At 32.8% G+C, this 15,912-nt stretch overlaps 2 protein-coding genes across 3 annotated transcripts in view; one reads left to right on the top strand and one right to left on the bottom strand.

Moving 5' to 3' along the window:
• Nucleotides 1-283: 283 nt before the first annotated feature.
• Nucleotides 284-6,145, bottom strand: LOC111407276. The gene is made up of 3 exons (XM_023036660.1): nucleotides 5,900-6,145; nucleotides 1,979-2,479; nucleotides 284-1,058 (listed from the first exon to the last, which is right to left on the bottom strand). The coding sequence occupies exons 1-3, from the start codon at nucleotides 5,985-5,987 to the stop codon at nucleotides 475-477; spliced, it is 1,173 nt and encodes a 390-aa protein (XP_022892428.1). The 5' UTR covers nucleotides 5,988-6,145; the 3' UTR covers nucleotides 284-474.
• A 7,028-nt stretch (nucleotides 6,146-13,173) lies between these two features.
• LOC111407275 (prefoldin subunit 6) overlaps nucleotides 13,174-15,912 on the top strand; it is a 5,625-nt gene continuing 2,886 nt past the window's right edge. The window contains exons 1-3 of one of the 2 annotated variants that reach the window (XM_023036659.1): nucleotides 13,174-13,328; nucleotides 13,485-13,555; nucleotides 13,658-13,782. In XM_023036659.1, the coding sequence (XP_022892427.1) occupies nucleotides 13,250-13,328; nucleotides 13,485-13,555; nucleotides 13,658-13,782 (275 nt within the window). In that variant the 5' untranslated portion in view covers nucleotides 13,174-13,249. The remainder of the gene's footprint in view (nucleotides 13,329-13,484; nucleotides 13,556-13,657; nucleotides 13,783-15,912) is intronic. The other variant, XM_023036658.1, reaches the window with a different exon arrangement.

The raw sequence follows: 15,912 nt of genomic DNA, 5'->3' as shown, positions 1-15,912 counted from the left end.
ACATTAATGAACACTGAGACGAAGCTATAGACTCGCGACATTCAGTCATTAATGTACACAATCTCCTTCAAGTATGAATCAAAAAGTGATCATGAGTAAGCCAGATACTTGATATCCGGTGACAACAAATAAGAATATGGCATATGAAGTGTAATTGTTTAATTTATGACTTTACTCTCCTACTTTAAGAGGGACAAGTCAATTCTGTGATTAATAAAATAATACTAGCCTGGTTTATTTATAAATAAATAAAATCTGGAGACCCTGAGGGCCAGACACGAGCTTAACTGCATAAGCAAAACTCCATTCAAGTTTACTAGCATTCCATTTCTCATAGAAAATATCAAACCCTTAACATTGACCCCAAACAGGATAGTAACGATAGTTTGGTTTACCAAATACTCCCTGCCAGCATATGAAAATCAAGTCATATTACAACTTAACCAGACCACAATCTTAAACCTAAACAGGAAATTAAATGGACAGCAAAATGCTCAAAACTAGAATCAACCCTAAAAATCCTGGGGTAATGCCTTTGCACCCTGATTGTTCTACTCTCACATCATCTACTACAGGACCACATAAAGAGCTCATGTCATCAGTTCTTGTGCTGTAATAAACACTGTAGAATGCGACTCGTGTTCTCTGGGCCTTGGCTGTGAAGTTAAGATTAGCTGTCTGAAATGTAGAGTTGGAATCTGGAGTGTAATGGATGTTTTGGGCTTGATCACCAGCAAAGGCCATGATGGCTAGTGGTCGCTTGCAGGAGTCTCCGGCATGGCCTAATGAAAACGTCAATCTGTAAGGTTTATTAGGCTTGGTTTCGACCATTTGTGAGATAATTCCTTCCTTTCCAGAAAGCAATTCAACAGCTCGTTTGCTTCCCGGGACAGAGAAGTGGTATGAGTCAATGTAGCGGATGGCTCTGTTTGATTCAACTATCCAACCAGGCAATGAGGACCTCTCCTCATCCAGATTGGTGGGAAGTAAAACACCAAGTGAAGCATTTCTGAACATCCAAGGGCCTTCTTCGAAATCACCATTAACAACTGCATTATCTGATTATGTTGAAAACATAACAACTGATTAGCAAGCTAAAATTATTAATGAACTTTTGAGGAAAAACAAAGGAGATCATATGCTTAACTTTCGAATGATAGGTGCTCTCAATGAAGAAAATCATGGCAGAATGAATAACTATTGTACAGTTCATGCTTATTGATCCTCATCGCACACACTTAAGTTTTTGGCTTAAGCAAATGGTATTTAAAAATCTTAGGAGATTATTGTCTGTTCGACAATAAGAGGGAACTGAACTTTCAGGAAAAGGACTTTCTGATCGCACACACCTAAGTTTTTGGCTTAAACAAATGGCATTTAAAAATCTTAGGAGATTATTGTCTGTTCGAAAATAAGAGGGAACTGAACTTTGAGGAAAAGGACTTTCTTTTCAAGAGTGAAAAAAGAACTACTTCAAACAATTATATAAAAATTTGACAGTAATCAATCGTCTAGCTGATGTATAAGGTTTTAAAGGTTTTTTCTTCTTTCTTTTGTGGGTTAATGGAGAAATTTATCACATGAAACCCTACTGTAATTTTGTTGGTGGAGCACATTTGGCTAAGCTTAAGGAAAAAGCAAAACTCCTGTTTCAGTAGCTTTTTTCCAAACAGCGTGAACGTGTAAATTTACTTTTCAACTTAGATCAACAAAAGTAGTTTATTTTAAAAGTTACTTTGTTTCCTCAGAAGTAAATTAAGCAAACTTTTTAAGCTTAGGCAAACATGCTCTTAGCACACAAGCATCCAATGCTTCCAATATCCATAGTGTCGTCAATGGCAAAGAATGGGGGGCCTCATATATATCTTTTCCCTCTTCTATTAGTTCAACATCATAGCAAACATGATTTGATTGAAGGATGAATGGTAAAAAGTAAAGAACTGTATTTTAAAGTTCAAAAAACATACAGAACTCTAACCTTTAGCGTTATCGGGTACGAAAAGCTTCTTTATAGCGATATTGTCAATGATGGGTCCACAAGTGGGATCATCCTCCATACCAGGATTTCTAAACACCACCCACACATTATCCTCCTCTGCCTGAAAGGCCCACGCGTATGAATCCCAGCCCTGAATGCTGTAAAGAGTCTGCAAATCAATGTTTTGCGACACCGGCGGGACCGAAACGTTAAGCGACTCTAATTGGGCGCAAGTTCGAGCTGCGCTGAATGTGATCGAGTACAGCGAACCTTTTTCGACGGCGATTTCTTGGCTAATTTCGGCGTCGTTACCGAGCCGCACAGCATGTGCACCCTGCGGTACGATGAGGATCATTCCGCCCTGTTTTTGGCCTGATTCGACTAGTTCGACTGTGCCGTTGGATTTCCAGCTGGGGATTGTTGCCACGCCCTCGGAAAGTAAGGCTTCTGAAGAGAATCCTCTTGGTGGAGTGGCCTCGAAATCGCCATTGGGAAGTAAGCCTGCAAAAATGTTACGCGATGGTGATGAATATGAGGGAAATTAATCAATGTTTCAAAAAATGGTGAAAAGTAAAAAGTAAAATTATGAGCATTGTTTAAAAGTAAAATTAATTATTTTTTTCAACTTCAATAGTTTACAAAATTATTTATTTACTCATAAATAATCGTTTTAAGCTTAACCAATCCAACAATGAGGTACAAGAACTCAATTAAAATTTTATAGTCACCATCTTCAAAACACATTGTAAATCATCAACACACACTGCGTAAGCCTAATTTATTGATCTATAAGTTTTTTTCCCCTCATTTAGATGGCAACACAAACTGGTTTATGCATGTTTTGCGAACCTATATAATCAAGCATGACATTGCTCGACTATAGAAAAGGGTTAGTGGACGATACAATCTATGCTCACAGTGTTTTTCCCGTGCCAAATCTAAGCAACCTTTTACATTTTAACACCATTAGATAAATTCTACATATTATTTAGAAGTGAACTATGTTTATTTTTACCAAAAAGAAAAATTTAATAATAATAAAGAAATGGGGCAAATCCTAGAGAACCCATAAAATTTTCATGAACACCCACTTGAAAATTTGTCACATGAAGTCCTCATTTGGTAATAATTTTTCACCCAAAAAAATTAATTTTTTGACAATTATATTCAACCATTATTTTTTATTTTTTCACTTACAGGTGAGATCAACTCTTCGCTCTTACGATCAGAAAATCAATTTTCATAATCACTATCGAATATGTCCGAAATGAAGTCCTCATTTGCCTCTATTAAAATTATAATTTATTTTTTATTTATGCATTCTTAAAAATATATTGTTTTAAAAATTATAATTTCAAATAATGGTAGCTACATTCATGACTAGACGAGAAGCAATGGGCCAAAAAGACAAGTTGGCCCCCATCCCAACACAACTTTAGGCAAGTTCAAGAAGCCGCGTTGAACTACTGTGGTAATATTGACCTATGAGAAAAGAGACAAAATCATTTTCCAAAGGAATTTACACGCACAACAATTTTTTATTTTATCTTGAAAAGAATAAAAATGGGCGTTCAAAGGAATACTTAGCCCTGTTTGAGCCACATTAATGTAAAAATGGAAATGAAAAATATTCGTTCGAAAAATATTCGTAGCGAATCTCACACAAAAGTTAAAAAGTAAAATATGACGACTTAATTGATAAATAACGATTATATTTTTCAATTTAAAGAGCAAATAAAGAAAAACAAACTGGAGCTTAATCTATGTTTGACGTCCATTGTATATCCAATTTTTAGAAAAATTATAGACGTTACACAGTGAATGTGTCAGGGTAAGGCAAAAAACTTTTTGGCTTGTTGAAGTAAAATTACCAATTTGCCCCTACACATAAATTCATTCTATTTGAAGTAATGACAATTTGGTAATTTGATCCCACTACAATCAATCTTTTTGCAAAGTTGGGTCCAACTGACAAACACAAACGGTCATATTTTGTATTAAAATTTGGGAAAAATAGCTACGAAACACACCCTTAATGACTAGTGGGCCAATAAAGTTGAATAAATGAAAACTACCATCATTTCTACTGCACCGCAATCAAGGTCTATAAATAAGAAAATGATTTGGATAGTTGTACACGGGCGGCTGTACACTACCCTCACATGAGGGGGAGTGTCCACGGCCAATAATCCATAAAGGACTTTATTATATATGCATCAACTTTTTACATAATGGATTATATAATGTTATATGTCATTTTATCATTTGTCAATTTAAAATATAATCAATTTTTTCATCTAATATTTTCCTTTCACATCATTTTATGTAATTTCTTATATACAAATTTTATATACAAATAGCATAATTCATAAAAAACGTGTGACCTCCTTTTGTGAGGGGAGTGTACATAAACATGCCAACACCCATATACATATAGCATGCTCAATAAGAAACTCCATTAAAGGCCTTGTTGAAATTTGAAAATCAATGCTTACCGTGGAAGACCAATTTATTTAGGGATGGATGCTGGAATTGAATTTCTTGAGTCGAAATCGGAGATTTTTGTTTGTTCCAGAAATTTCGGAGGGTTCTTGATTTTTTGAATCGAAATTGTGGATATCCAAATCTAGAATCGAATTTATCACTTTTCATAATTTTTTTTATTTTTAATAATTTATTCATGCCGATTCAATGAACCGTCCAAGAAATAGCAAGTTTGTAAAACCAAAATAATAATAATAATAATAATAATAATATTTATTAGTATAGAAATAAATATATATTTGATGGCATATCTTATTTCTTTTATTTCAACTAGATATTGTATTGACATCTCACAAATTTATTTTATTTTTTTAAAAATGTTATAAGTAGAAATGAACCGAAACAAGAATTGATAGTTAGGGTTCAATTCCAAAAATTACATAGACTCAAATGATTTCATTTATAAAATACTCAAAATGTTGATACTCAGGTCAACCCAATGTCCAGACCTATTTAACTCCAACTTCATTACTTAGCCTCTGAGCTCTATTATTTCGAATTATAATATAAAGAATAGTAACTTTTTGAAAAATACGTGACAAATAAGAAAATAAAAATTTTTAGATTTACATGTAACATTATTTTACTAAAAAATATATAATAATAAGAAAAGAGAGAGAAAAAAAGAATTTTAATTTAACAAGGACAGACAGGGTTTTAGTGAATATGGAAAAGATTGGAATAACTCGAGATTTAGTCTCCATTTTTTAGAAATGAAAATGGGTGGAATAATATTTTTTTTAAAAATGAGTGGAAGAAAAAAAAGAATTTTTTTTCGATTTAAGTGTAATATTATTTTATAAAAAATTGTGTGGTTGAAAATATAATAGAAAAAAATGGAAGTTGAACATAGATCCATCAATATGATTCAATTACAACATAATGTTGACCAAGTTGAACAATTCATTTGCTAGGAAGTAAAATCTAAATTTTAATCTAAATCTAAGTTAACTATTAATTTTAGTCACATATTTTATATGATTCATAGATTTAGACCTCATATTTCATCATCTTTTATCAAAATTTACTAAAAATTTGATTTTAATTCCGATGTACAAAAGCTAAACTTCAAATTTTTAACTTATAATCACCTAGCAATGCTTATTAACAGATTTATGGCATGCCTAAGGCACACCATTGTAATAAGCAGACATGTAATTGGCAAGTTTTTAATTTATTTTATTCGCTAACTAAATAAGGTGTAAATTCATTAGAATTGAAACTAGTGGAGTGACTGTTAAGTTTCTCGGATCTCAAATACAGTGAAGAATGCGTAATAATTACTCTCAAATTTAGGAGCAGAAGTGTTCTAAAATCTATGTAAGCTTAATTAAAGTTGAAATGGAAAATAAGGAGAGAGAGAGAGAGAGAACATACCGTCTTCAACCAATGCGGTAGCTGATTGCGTCAGTAGAAGCAGAACAAATACAGGGAACCATTTGCATCTTGTTGAGCTCAAAACCATCTTCAATGCCGAAACTTCTCTCTCTCTCGCTGCGGGTGAGTGTGCGCGCGCGCGCGTGTGAAAGCAGTGAAAACAGAAGATCAGACTGAGATTAGTCGCAGAGAATGAGAGAGATAGAGGGAAAAGACACTGCAAGCGTCCTTTTATCCAAGATTCCTGCTGGCTGCTACTATTTGTTATTTTAACTCTTTCTTGCTTCAATCAATTATCCAAATTTACTGTTCTGCTTATTTGCTTTTATTATTACACGGGTGTCCTCATTTATTATTGAGCAAATACCTAAGAGCTTCAGCAGGGGAGCCCGGCTGTCTCACTTTCGACCCCCCTATATATTGTTCTAAAATGCATTTTTTTTCATAAAAATTGGAATCAAACACCCTTTAAGTTACATTTCATTTTTCTTTTTTATATTTCTAACTACACAATTTTTTATAAAATAATATTACGCATAAATCGAAATTTGTTCTTCTTTTTCAACCACTCATTTTTTAAGAAAAACGTCATTCCATCCATTTTCATTTCCAAAAAATGAGGGCCAAATGAGTGTTATAATCCTTGTTTTGTAAAAATTTATCAAACTTTTAAGAGTTGTACTCGGTATACATAATTTGTGTATATAAGATTATCCACACTCCACTTGAGGTGGGACCCATGTGAGGCGGGAGCCACCCAAGGGGTGTACATGTTTTATGTACACCAAAACTTATCTAACCTTTAAACTTGTTTATTTCATTAACTTTTATTAAAATTTGATAAAAATTTTATCAAACAAACCCTTAATGTTTTCTTCAATTTGACACTAGTGTCTTAACCAATGACGAATCAGAGTTTTACCTTTATATTTAAATGTCGGATAAAATAGGACTTCAACTCTATTAAGAGAAACTAAACTAGAACTAGGTTCAAAAGGCTAAGCCCTTGTTCAGACTTCATTTTATTCAAAATACATTTTTCTTTCTCATTTTTTTAATCATTCATTTTCAATAAAATAATATTATATGTAAATCCAAAATTTTTTAATCACATGTTTTTTTTTAAAAATCACTATTTCAAAATACTTTTTCCCTAAAAATACATTATAATGAAGTTCGAACAAGCGCTAAATTTATATTTTTTTGTTTTGTTTTAAAAGTCTAAATTTAGCTAAATAAATATAATTCTTTTAAGTTTTTTTATAGGAGATTGTTCAGTTCGTTATTCAGATACGTAAATATATTATGTGATAAATTGTGTGCGCTCAAACTATTATGAGGAATAAATTTCAGTATTGCATTTCAAATTCTGGTTAAGATACTTCAATAATGGGGGATTATATATATATTTTTTGAGTCATGCTTCTTGTACAATTTTTTTTACAACATAATTTACAATTCATGAGTTGGCAAACATCACATTTATTTATGGATAGAGCCAAACAACCCGCGAGGATGGCCGCACCAATGACCACGTGCTCACATGGATGCGTGGATCGTACTTGAATTAAATAATGACCGACCTCCCATGTGTATGTATGCGGCCATCCCCAATATCAAACACAATGTTCTTGTAGCACCTTTATTCATTTATTTGAAAAACTATTTTTTAAATCAAAAGTTAGAATTTTTTTAACACACTTATTATCAATCAAGTTGTGTATAAATATTGTACAAGTGACTTTATTTGAGTCCAATTGTTAATGAATTACACAAATTTCTTGGTATACCCGCTACACAGTTCACAAACCGGATTCCGTGTTTTCATTTCTAGGGAACATTGTTGGTCCACCGCCGCATTGGTTTTTTAATTATTGATCATGTGGCAAAGACAATTTGATTGAATATTGGCTTTTGGACTTTGATCGGTTGGATACGTATTTCACTATCGACGAGGCCGGAGCAAAGTCATAAGTTTCAACTTTGTTAAAGTAATATATTTTTAAGTAGAAATTATTAAAATAGTCAATTTTTAATTTTGTATTTACAAAAATATCATTTTTTTAAAGTCTTTGCAAGATTATCAATTTTGGATATTTTGCCCCTCTAAGATAATTTAAATATCCTACATGTCTTTCATTAAAAACTGATTTGACTAGATGAAAGAATAGTACAACAAATTTTAAAACATCATATCAAACGCTTTCGCCTCACTACTTATATACATACACGCGCGCGCGCGCATATTCTCTAAAAAGGTAAAAATTCTCTCTTCTCTCTCTCATTCTCTAAATCTAAACGGCTTAGTTTCCTCTCTCATTTCCTCTCGCTCAAGGCCGCAGATGATGCTAAAACCCTTCATTTTCTGCAGGCTTGAAGTTAAATTACCGTTAATCAGTCTAGGGCCGACGAAGATCACCATTAATCTCTTGAGATTTTCTTTTTTATTTTCTTTTGCATTTATTGCTCTCTTCTATTCGAATTTTTAAAATTTTGGGGTATTTATTTTTTTATTCTTCACAATTTTTTACCTAGATTGGTACAATATGTCTCATTTTTTCAATTTTTATTGTTTATTTTTTAGTTTTATGAAAACGTTAACATTATGGTTTATGTAAATTATCTATGAATTTATTTCTTATAATTATGTTTTTCACTTTTCTTTCATGTAAATAATAGTTATTGGTCATTATTAGGCAAATTAAGTTTGGGTTTAATTTTTGTGTTTGTGAAATGAGCCAAGATTGAACTGGTTATATTCTTGTCAACGTGCATAAATAAACTCGATTAAATGTGTCTTTATATGATTATTCAGGGTTATTTGAATGTTATTTTAGTGTTGGATCATTCTATTTTTCATTTTTGAAAATGTCTTTGCATTTACATATAAAACTTATGGCTGAGTATATAAAAAAAATGGTGCTATTTGAAGCTATAAGTATAACACATATCATTTTTGTTATAACTTGACCATTCATGTCTTGAAAAACCAATATGAATGTGAAATGTAAATGTCAATTCTGATAGTAATGAAATCATCTATCGAGATGAACTATCGTTCTCAACAGTTAGGTTCTGAAATTCTCAACAGTTGACCCACTTATCTCTACAGTTGGTTACATAAGTCAAATTTTGCTAAGCTTCTCTTCTACGTGTAATTTTAGGGGTTGAAATGTATAACATATCATCTGAGTACCATTATTACTTCATGAAATATAAAAATAACAATTATGAGTTCATCTGTAGAGATAAATTATCATTCTAGATAAAGAAGTGATTGACCAAAAAGGTGTTTGCCTGGACTACCAAAGGGTCCATCGGCTAACTAGATAAATGAAGGGATTAGTATATATTATCACTTTAATAGCTAGATGATAGTTTCAAAAATTTCAAATAAATATGTTCATATTGTATTTAACATTTACAAAAGAAATGGCTATAAGAGTAAAATATAAATAATTTGTAATTGCTAACCTCTCAAAATGGATGAAAAATGCAATAGAAATGTCTTCTTGATCAATGAAAATGAGAACGATGGAGAAAAGTTAGGGTTTGTAGTTTATGTTTCATTTTTAGATTTCTTTTACTCCTTTTTACTAACAAAAATTCATATTAATCAATAAAATGCACATTTATTCGTGTTTTATATATAAAAATTAAATCATCACATCAAATCAATAATTTTCCTTCAAATCAAGTATTAAATACTATTAAAAATATGTCATTAAGGGTAATTTGGACTTTTTTATCTCTCCAAAAAGTGACATTTTTGCTCACATAAAGTGAAAATGACAAATTTTGTGGAACTTCCATTTTTCGTGACATTTTTGTAAATTTCCCTATTTTTAACCTGAAATAGTTGTTTTTTTATAGGTTACTTATTTTGTTAGTTATCTATTTGGTAAAAATTAAAATGCAAATTTTAATTTAAGCCAAAATCAACATCGAATTTTAACTACATATTTTATGGGACCACAATTTTTTAACCACATATTTCATTAACTTTTTCAAATTTACTAAAATTCAAATTTTAATCAGTGACACAATTTTAAGAAGACTTTTGGTCCTAATAAAATTTACTTTCACCACACTTGGTATTTAACGAGACATTCATCTGACGAGACGAGACAAGTCATAAGTTAGTAGGTCTTGAGTATTCATTTTTTACTAGACAACGATGGTATTAGCTGGATGGGCCAAATCAGATCGTGTCAATTAAAGGCTTCATAGATTTTTTGTAGGCTCGAGCTTAATTCAATGGTTCATCTTGACCGAAATGTCTGTTTCACCATATACTCATAATTCCACTAAGTAACATAAACCCGAACCATAACCCTCTTAATCTACTTCATTTTCTTCCTAACTCGATCATATTACGGCATTATTGTCCGAGTTCTCAGGCATTTAAATTTTAGCATTTGACTTGGCTGTCACGATGCAAATGGGTGCCGGGGCTTTTTTTACAGACAACTTTCGTGTCTTAGCAGTGTCCTAGTGTGCAGGTATGTATGCATGGACATTGGAGGTGAGAGAGATGTATTGACAGTTAAATCATTCAGATTTTGAGGTCAATTTAAAAAATAGAAAGTAACTTAAACATGGTTGAGTGACATTTCATAAAAGTTGAAGTAGTAATTTTACAAGAACGTACAAGCAATCTATTTAGTTCTCATAAAAAGAGACATGATATTAAAGAGACTACAAAATCAGAGTCATGTAATTACCTCGTATTTACTTGGAATAAATTCGTAAATTGTCCAGTGCTTTTGATGATCCTAACTTTATTGGACATTAGCTTTTTAATTATTTCCTTTGAGTTTGGCCAAAATTCATACCTTCGTTCACCCTTTAACTTTAGTAGCTAGCACTACACGAGTTCAGATTTTTCTAAAGTAAAATTTTAGGGTACAAAGATAAAAGAATGCATGAAAGTCATTGGGATGAGCAAAATAGAAAGAAGACATATTTATTGGATAACGTGAACTAATATGGTTTTTGGAGTTTTGAAGAACCGAAACTTTAGTTGAATAATGGTAGGACTAATACGCTTGTTAATTGACCTATAAAGTTAATGCGTAATGTTATTCGTGAGCAGTGCTTATCGATAAATAGTGATTAGATATTAAGATATGTCTCTTGCCAAGTTTTTCTATCAAGAACGTGAGGGGTTTAAGTGATAAAAAATGGAAATAAAACGGGGCAATATCTCTTGACCGAATATTAGTGGCGCAAAATGTATTTGGCCTAATTTTTGAATAACATCGTAAAATTGGTAATGACTATTATTTGCACAAAAAGGAGTGACCTATTAATCTAGAGTTTAGATTATTAAGGTTGAACTCCAACCTTGAGAGCCTCTATCGCCCCGCCCCTATAATTTTGTGAGGGAGGTAAATTGCGGGATGTGCCCCAACAGGCCAGGGAACAAGAGCTGTATGTACGCTGCGCCTAGAAGGAGTGCAATTCCATGTATCAGGAATCGAACCCTCACACTACGACTGCCACCAAGGCGTGAGATAACCTCACTCCTGTCCTTTGCACTACTAAACTATACCCCGAGGGGCCAGAGTTTAGATTATTAGTTATGCACTTGTTTGAGACCCTTTTCGTTTGTTTGTTTTTTTTTTTTTAAAGTGTTTTGAAATAGTAATTTTTTTTTTAAAAATGTGTGATTGAAAAAAAATTTTGATTTATGTAAAATATTATTTTATTGAAGAATATGTGATTGAAAGAAGAAAAAGAAAAATATATTTTGATAAAAATGAGGTTGAAACAAGGGCTAGTCTCTATGTGAATAATATTATATTATTATTTGAAAAATTGATAATAATCACCTTCCATTTTTTGTAATAATTGGATTTTTAGTTCACCATTTTAATCACTGCATTTATTAATGAAACTATTTTTGTTAAAACTACAACTTTATCTCATGTTTAAAGAAACTAAAAATAAATAAATAACAAAAAGAGAAAATAATACCATTAGAGATGACAACGGACGCAAGATGAGAATGAGATCGGCAAAACCATTATTATCTCTCACCCATCTAGGATTTTTGAGAGATGGGATGAGACAGGCGAGATAAAAAATTCGCATTTTCTGTCCTGTTATTTTATTTTTTTAATATTGTTTATATTTTCTGATTTACGATTTTAATTGAAACCTTTAAAAATACAAAATTAGATTCGGGTTTGAGAACACAAGGCGGTATCACATTCCTCATACCTGACACGCTTACTGTTACGCCCCTCACCAAACCACTTCGGCACGTCAGGTTCGCTACTCTACGAGGCGCCACGTGTTCTTACGAAATGGTTCCGAAGCGATGTCAACCTCGGCCGAACTCCAAACTTGACGTGTTGTAAGGCACAGACATCACAAAGTATTTACTGAAGCGATCGAAGTGTCCCCTGATACTGAAGCGTCTGAGGTGCTTCCTTAACAAGTTCCCTCGCCGCTGGTTTCAAAAATATATTTGTGTCAAGATCCTCTCCCCCATGGATTGATGTGACTTCTCCATGGGTTTAGCTGATGTGACATATCAACTTTATGTCAACTCAACTCAAAATAATTAATTACCCGCTCACTCTAGACGTGACTGATTGAAGCCTTACACGGTCAGATGCATACATGTGTATACACATCCAACGGTGCTCCTCGTCTATAAATACCAAGGTTTGGTAAGAGACATATGTAATAAAATATACACAAAACTTAACTACCCACACAAGTATAATTTTCTTCTACCTAATCTTGCACAATTTTGATACTATTCCGATCATCGCCCACTGACTTGATATCGGAGTGTATGCGGCCGCCACCACCCTCACTGGTTCTGACCTTATGCTTCTAATTGTGTGTTATTGTGAGCAGGAAGAAACACGTGGAGTGACTCTCAATTGACCACGTGGAGGTCTAATTCGCGAGGTCAACACTTACCTTTGGGGTCAATGGTGAAAATTTTTACCATCCTAAAATAATATAAATTTTTTTCTTTTTTCTAAAAGGGTGAAATTGACGCACAAAAATAAAATACGAGAATTAAACTTCAATTCCATAAAGAACTAAAAATTGAGGAAATAAATAAATTTTTAAAATAAATTTTTAATCAAAGGGCAGGTGAAATTGTCAGTTGGTACTCGATTGCTAAAAAGATAAAACATAAGGGACTGAATCGGTAAAAATAATAAGTTGATAACCTATTTGCCACATTTTAAATAAGTTGCGACCCATAGTAACTTTTTATCGGCCAAACAACGATTATCAATTAAAATATGCATTTACATGGAATTTTAGTTCTCCCCGGAGAAATCAGACAGAGGAAGAGCGCCGTCGAAGAACATTGCAGCGATGGGTTCAACGGCCGCCCTTAAAGAACTACAGAGAGACCTTGAGAACAAAGCCAACGATCTCAGCAAACTCCAAAAAGGCATATTTTCCGTCACTCGCCCTCCCACTCAATAAACCCTAAAACGCACTGTGTGTGTGTGTGTGTTTTTTTATTTTTTTTTTATGTTTATAATATGTATCTATGTTAGATTATATGTATTTATGTGAACGAAATGTTGGTATACTAATTGAGCAGATATTGCGAAGAATCACCAAGTCCGAAAGAAGTACACTATTCAGCTCGGAGAAAACGAGCTCGTGCTAAAGGTCCTTCCTTTCCCCTCTTTCTGTATATGTGATCTTGATCTTGATTTTGATTTTTTTTGGTTTAATATGTTTAATTTGTATCTATGGGACTCGTGTTTGAAGGAATTGGATCTGTTGAATGAGGATGCGAATGTTTACAAGTTAATCGGGCCAGTGCTAGTGAAACAGGACTTGGCCGAAGCAAATGCCAATGTTCGCAAGCGAATAGATTACATCTCTGCCGAATTGTAAGTTATTTTTACTTAATTAATTCGAGCGCTGTCTACTTGTGTCTTTTTATTTTTAATCTGTGCTAGACTTGGCATTGCACTATTTCTAATCTATTTACTCTGATTGATTCATATCTGAAACACGTTTTGTATTTTGTGGAATATGCCTGCGCTGGGTAACACAGGATAAATGATATTTTATTGAATTAAAATAGTTGCAAGTATTATTTATTTCATGCTGTTTATATATAGCTCGTTATTGGAACTGATATCAAATCATTCGGATGTGAAACCATAATTTTCTCGAAGTTTAATTTTGAAATCCTAATCTCGTGTGGCAAGCATTGGGTGGGAAATTGGTGTCATCATGGTCCAATAACATTTGTTGCTCCATTAGTTTTTTTAAGAAACCAAATGATGCTGTTCTTATCTACTTGGATCTTTAAACTTTCAGGATGATTGGAGAAAATCTGATTATTTATTGAAATCATTTGATGTAGATAAACATAGACATCTTAACTCTGTGTTAAGATATTTTCATTTCTATTATTAATTCATTTTATATGATGTTAATATCAACTCTTTGAGACACACAACACAGAAAATCCAAAACTGAACCAGAAATGTTAATATCAACTCTTTGAGACACACAACACAGAAAATCCAAAACTGAACCAGAAATGTTAATATCAACTCTCAATGTGGTGAATTCAATACATGATTATAGCCATGTACTTTTGGATGGATTTGCATGGTAAATGGAGGAAGATGAGAACTACTGTATTAGAGTAGTAGCAAGCAGTCTGTAATCAATTCTATAAATTATACAGCTATATTCAGAATATTTTCCTTCTGCAATCTGAAGGGAGCTTCTGAAACTCCTGCCCCCTCTCTGATAAATAGTTGCAGAGGGTAGAAGAGGGTTGCATATGTGCAAGCTTCTCCCTAATCTTATAGAGGTCTTCAAAATTTTGAGGATATTTGAAGAAGATGAGAAGGTTGCCAAGATTTGCTACTCTATTTCGTAGATAACAAGTGGTTTGCTAACACCAGAAAATTTACTTTGTTTTGTTTGTCAGTTTGTTTGTTCTGTTATCTCTTATAATGTGCTTCGAGTGAAAATATATTTATGAATACGTACATAGGAAGCCTCATTTTATAGTGCCTATCCAAATGCAATATCTTTTGCAATTCGAGGCGGCAGACGTGGTGGAACAAAATATGTAGCACCTGGAGATTGTAATTAGAATTACCACTTACGAAATAAATTCCAACCTCCAACTCCAAGTTCCTGAGATAAGTTTGAGTTGGCTATGGTTTGTCAAAAGATTCTAGCAGTTCTCTCCATCCAAGTGCACTAGATATTTTTTTGGGGGGAACTGGAAATACATAGATCCTCTGTTTAATCATCCTTTGATCAGGTACATAAGCACTTCAGCATGTGGGAAGCGAAGGGTAGAGAAAGTACTGGACTGATAACCAGTTGTTTGACCCCGATGACTGCCGTAATTGTGCCTTTTGATCAAGTTTTTTTGCAGGTTGTATTGAAACCAATATAACACCACCACACCTGACACATAAATGTTGAACTGTATGCCTCGCAATCTGATTATCTTCTTATACGTTAACATCAATCCCCACAGTCGCAACAATCTCTTCAACATTGTGAAGAATCATATTCAAATGCTTATCTTATCATGGGGTTGGTCAATGCTATGTCTAAACAGTTTCAATGGGTCTAACTGTGCTCTTTTTTCACTTCCCCTTACAGTTTTCTCGTACTATTTCCCCTTCCTCTCCCGGTCAGTGCCATGTAATTCTCAGCGAAGCACATTACCAATTAGTCTTTTGTCTTTGCTTAATGTGAGATGGGGAAAGCTTCCTTCCCTGTCATTACTGGCAAACTTTATGAGAACTTTTCGTGAGACGGCTCTTGTTGCTCTCGAAGTAGTTTTGTAAAAAATTCGACCTCTTTGCTAATTCCATTATATCATATGTATTCTCATTGGACAATTGATACCATAATTCAACTTAAGACTCTTAACAATCATGTTACTTGTATTATTATTATTATTATTATTATTATTATTATTATTATTATTATTATTATTATTATTATTATTATTATTATTATTATTATTATTATTA

This window comes from Olea europaea, chromosome 13 (assembly GCF_002742605.1).
Source record: "Olea europaea var. sylvestris chromosome 13, O_europaea_v1, whole genome shotgun sequence".
NCBI lineage: Eukaryota > Viridiplantae > Streptophyta > Magnoliopsida > Lamiales > Oleaceae > Olea > Olea europaea.
Note: the sequence above shows the minus strand (reverse complement) of the source record. Positions and strands in the feature narration are given on the sequence as shown.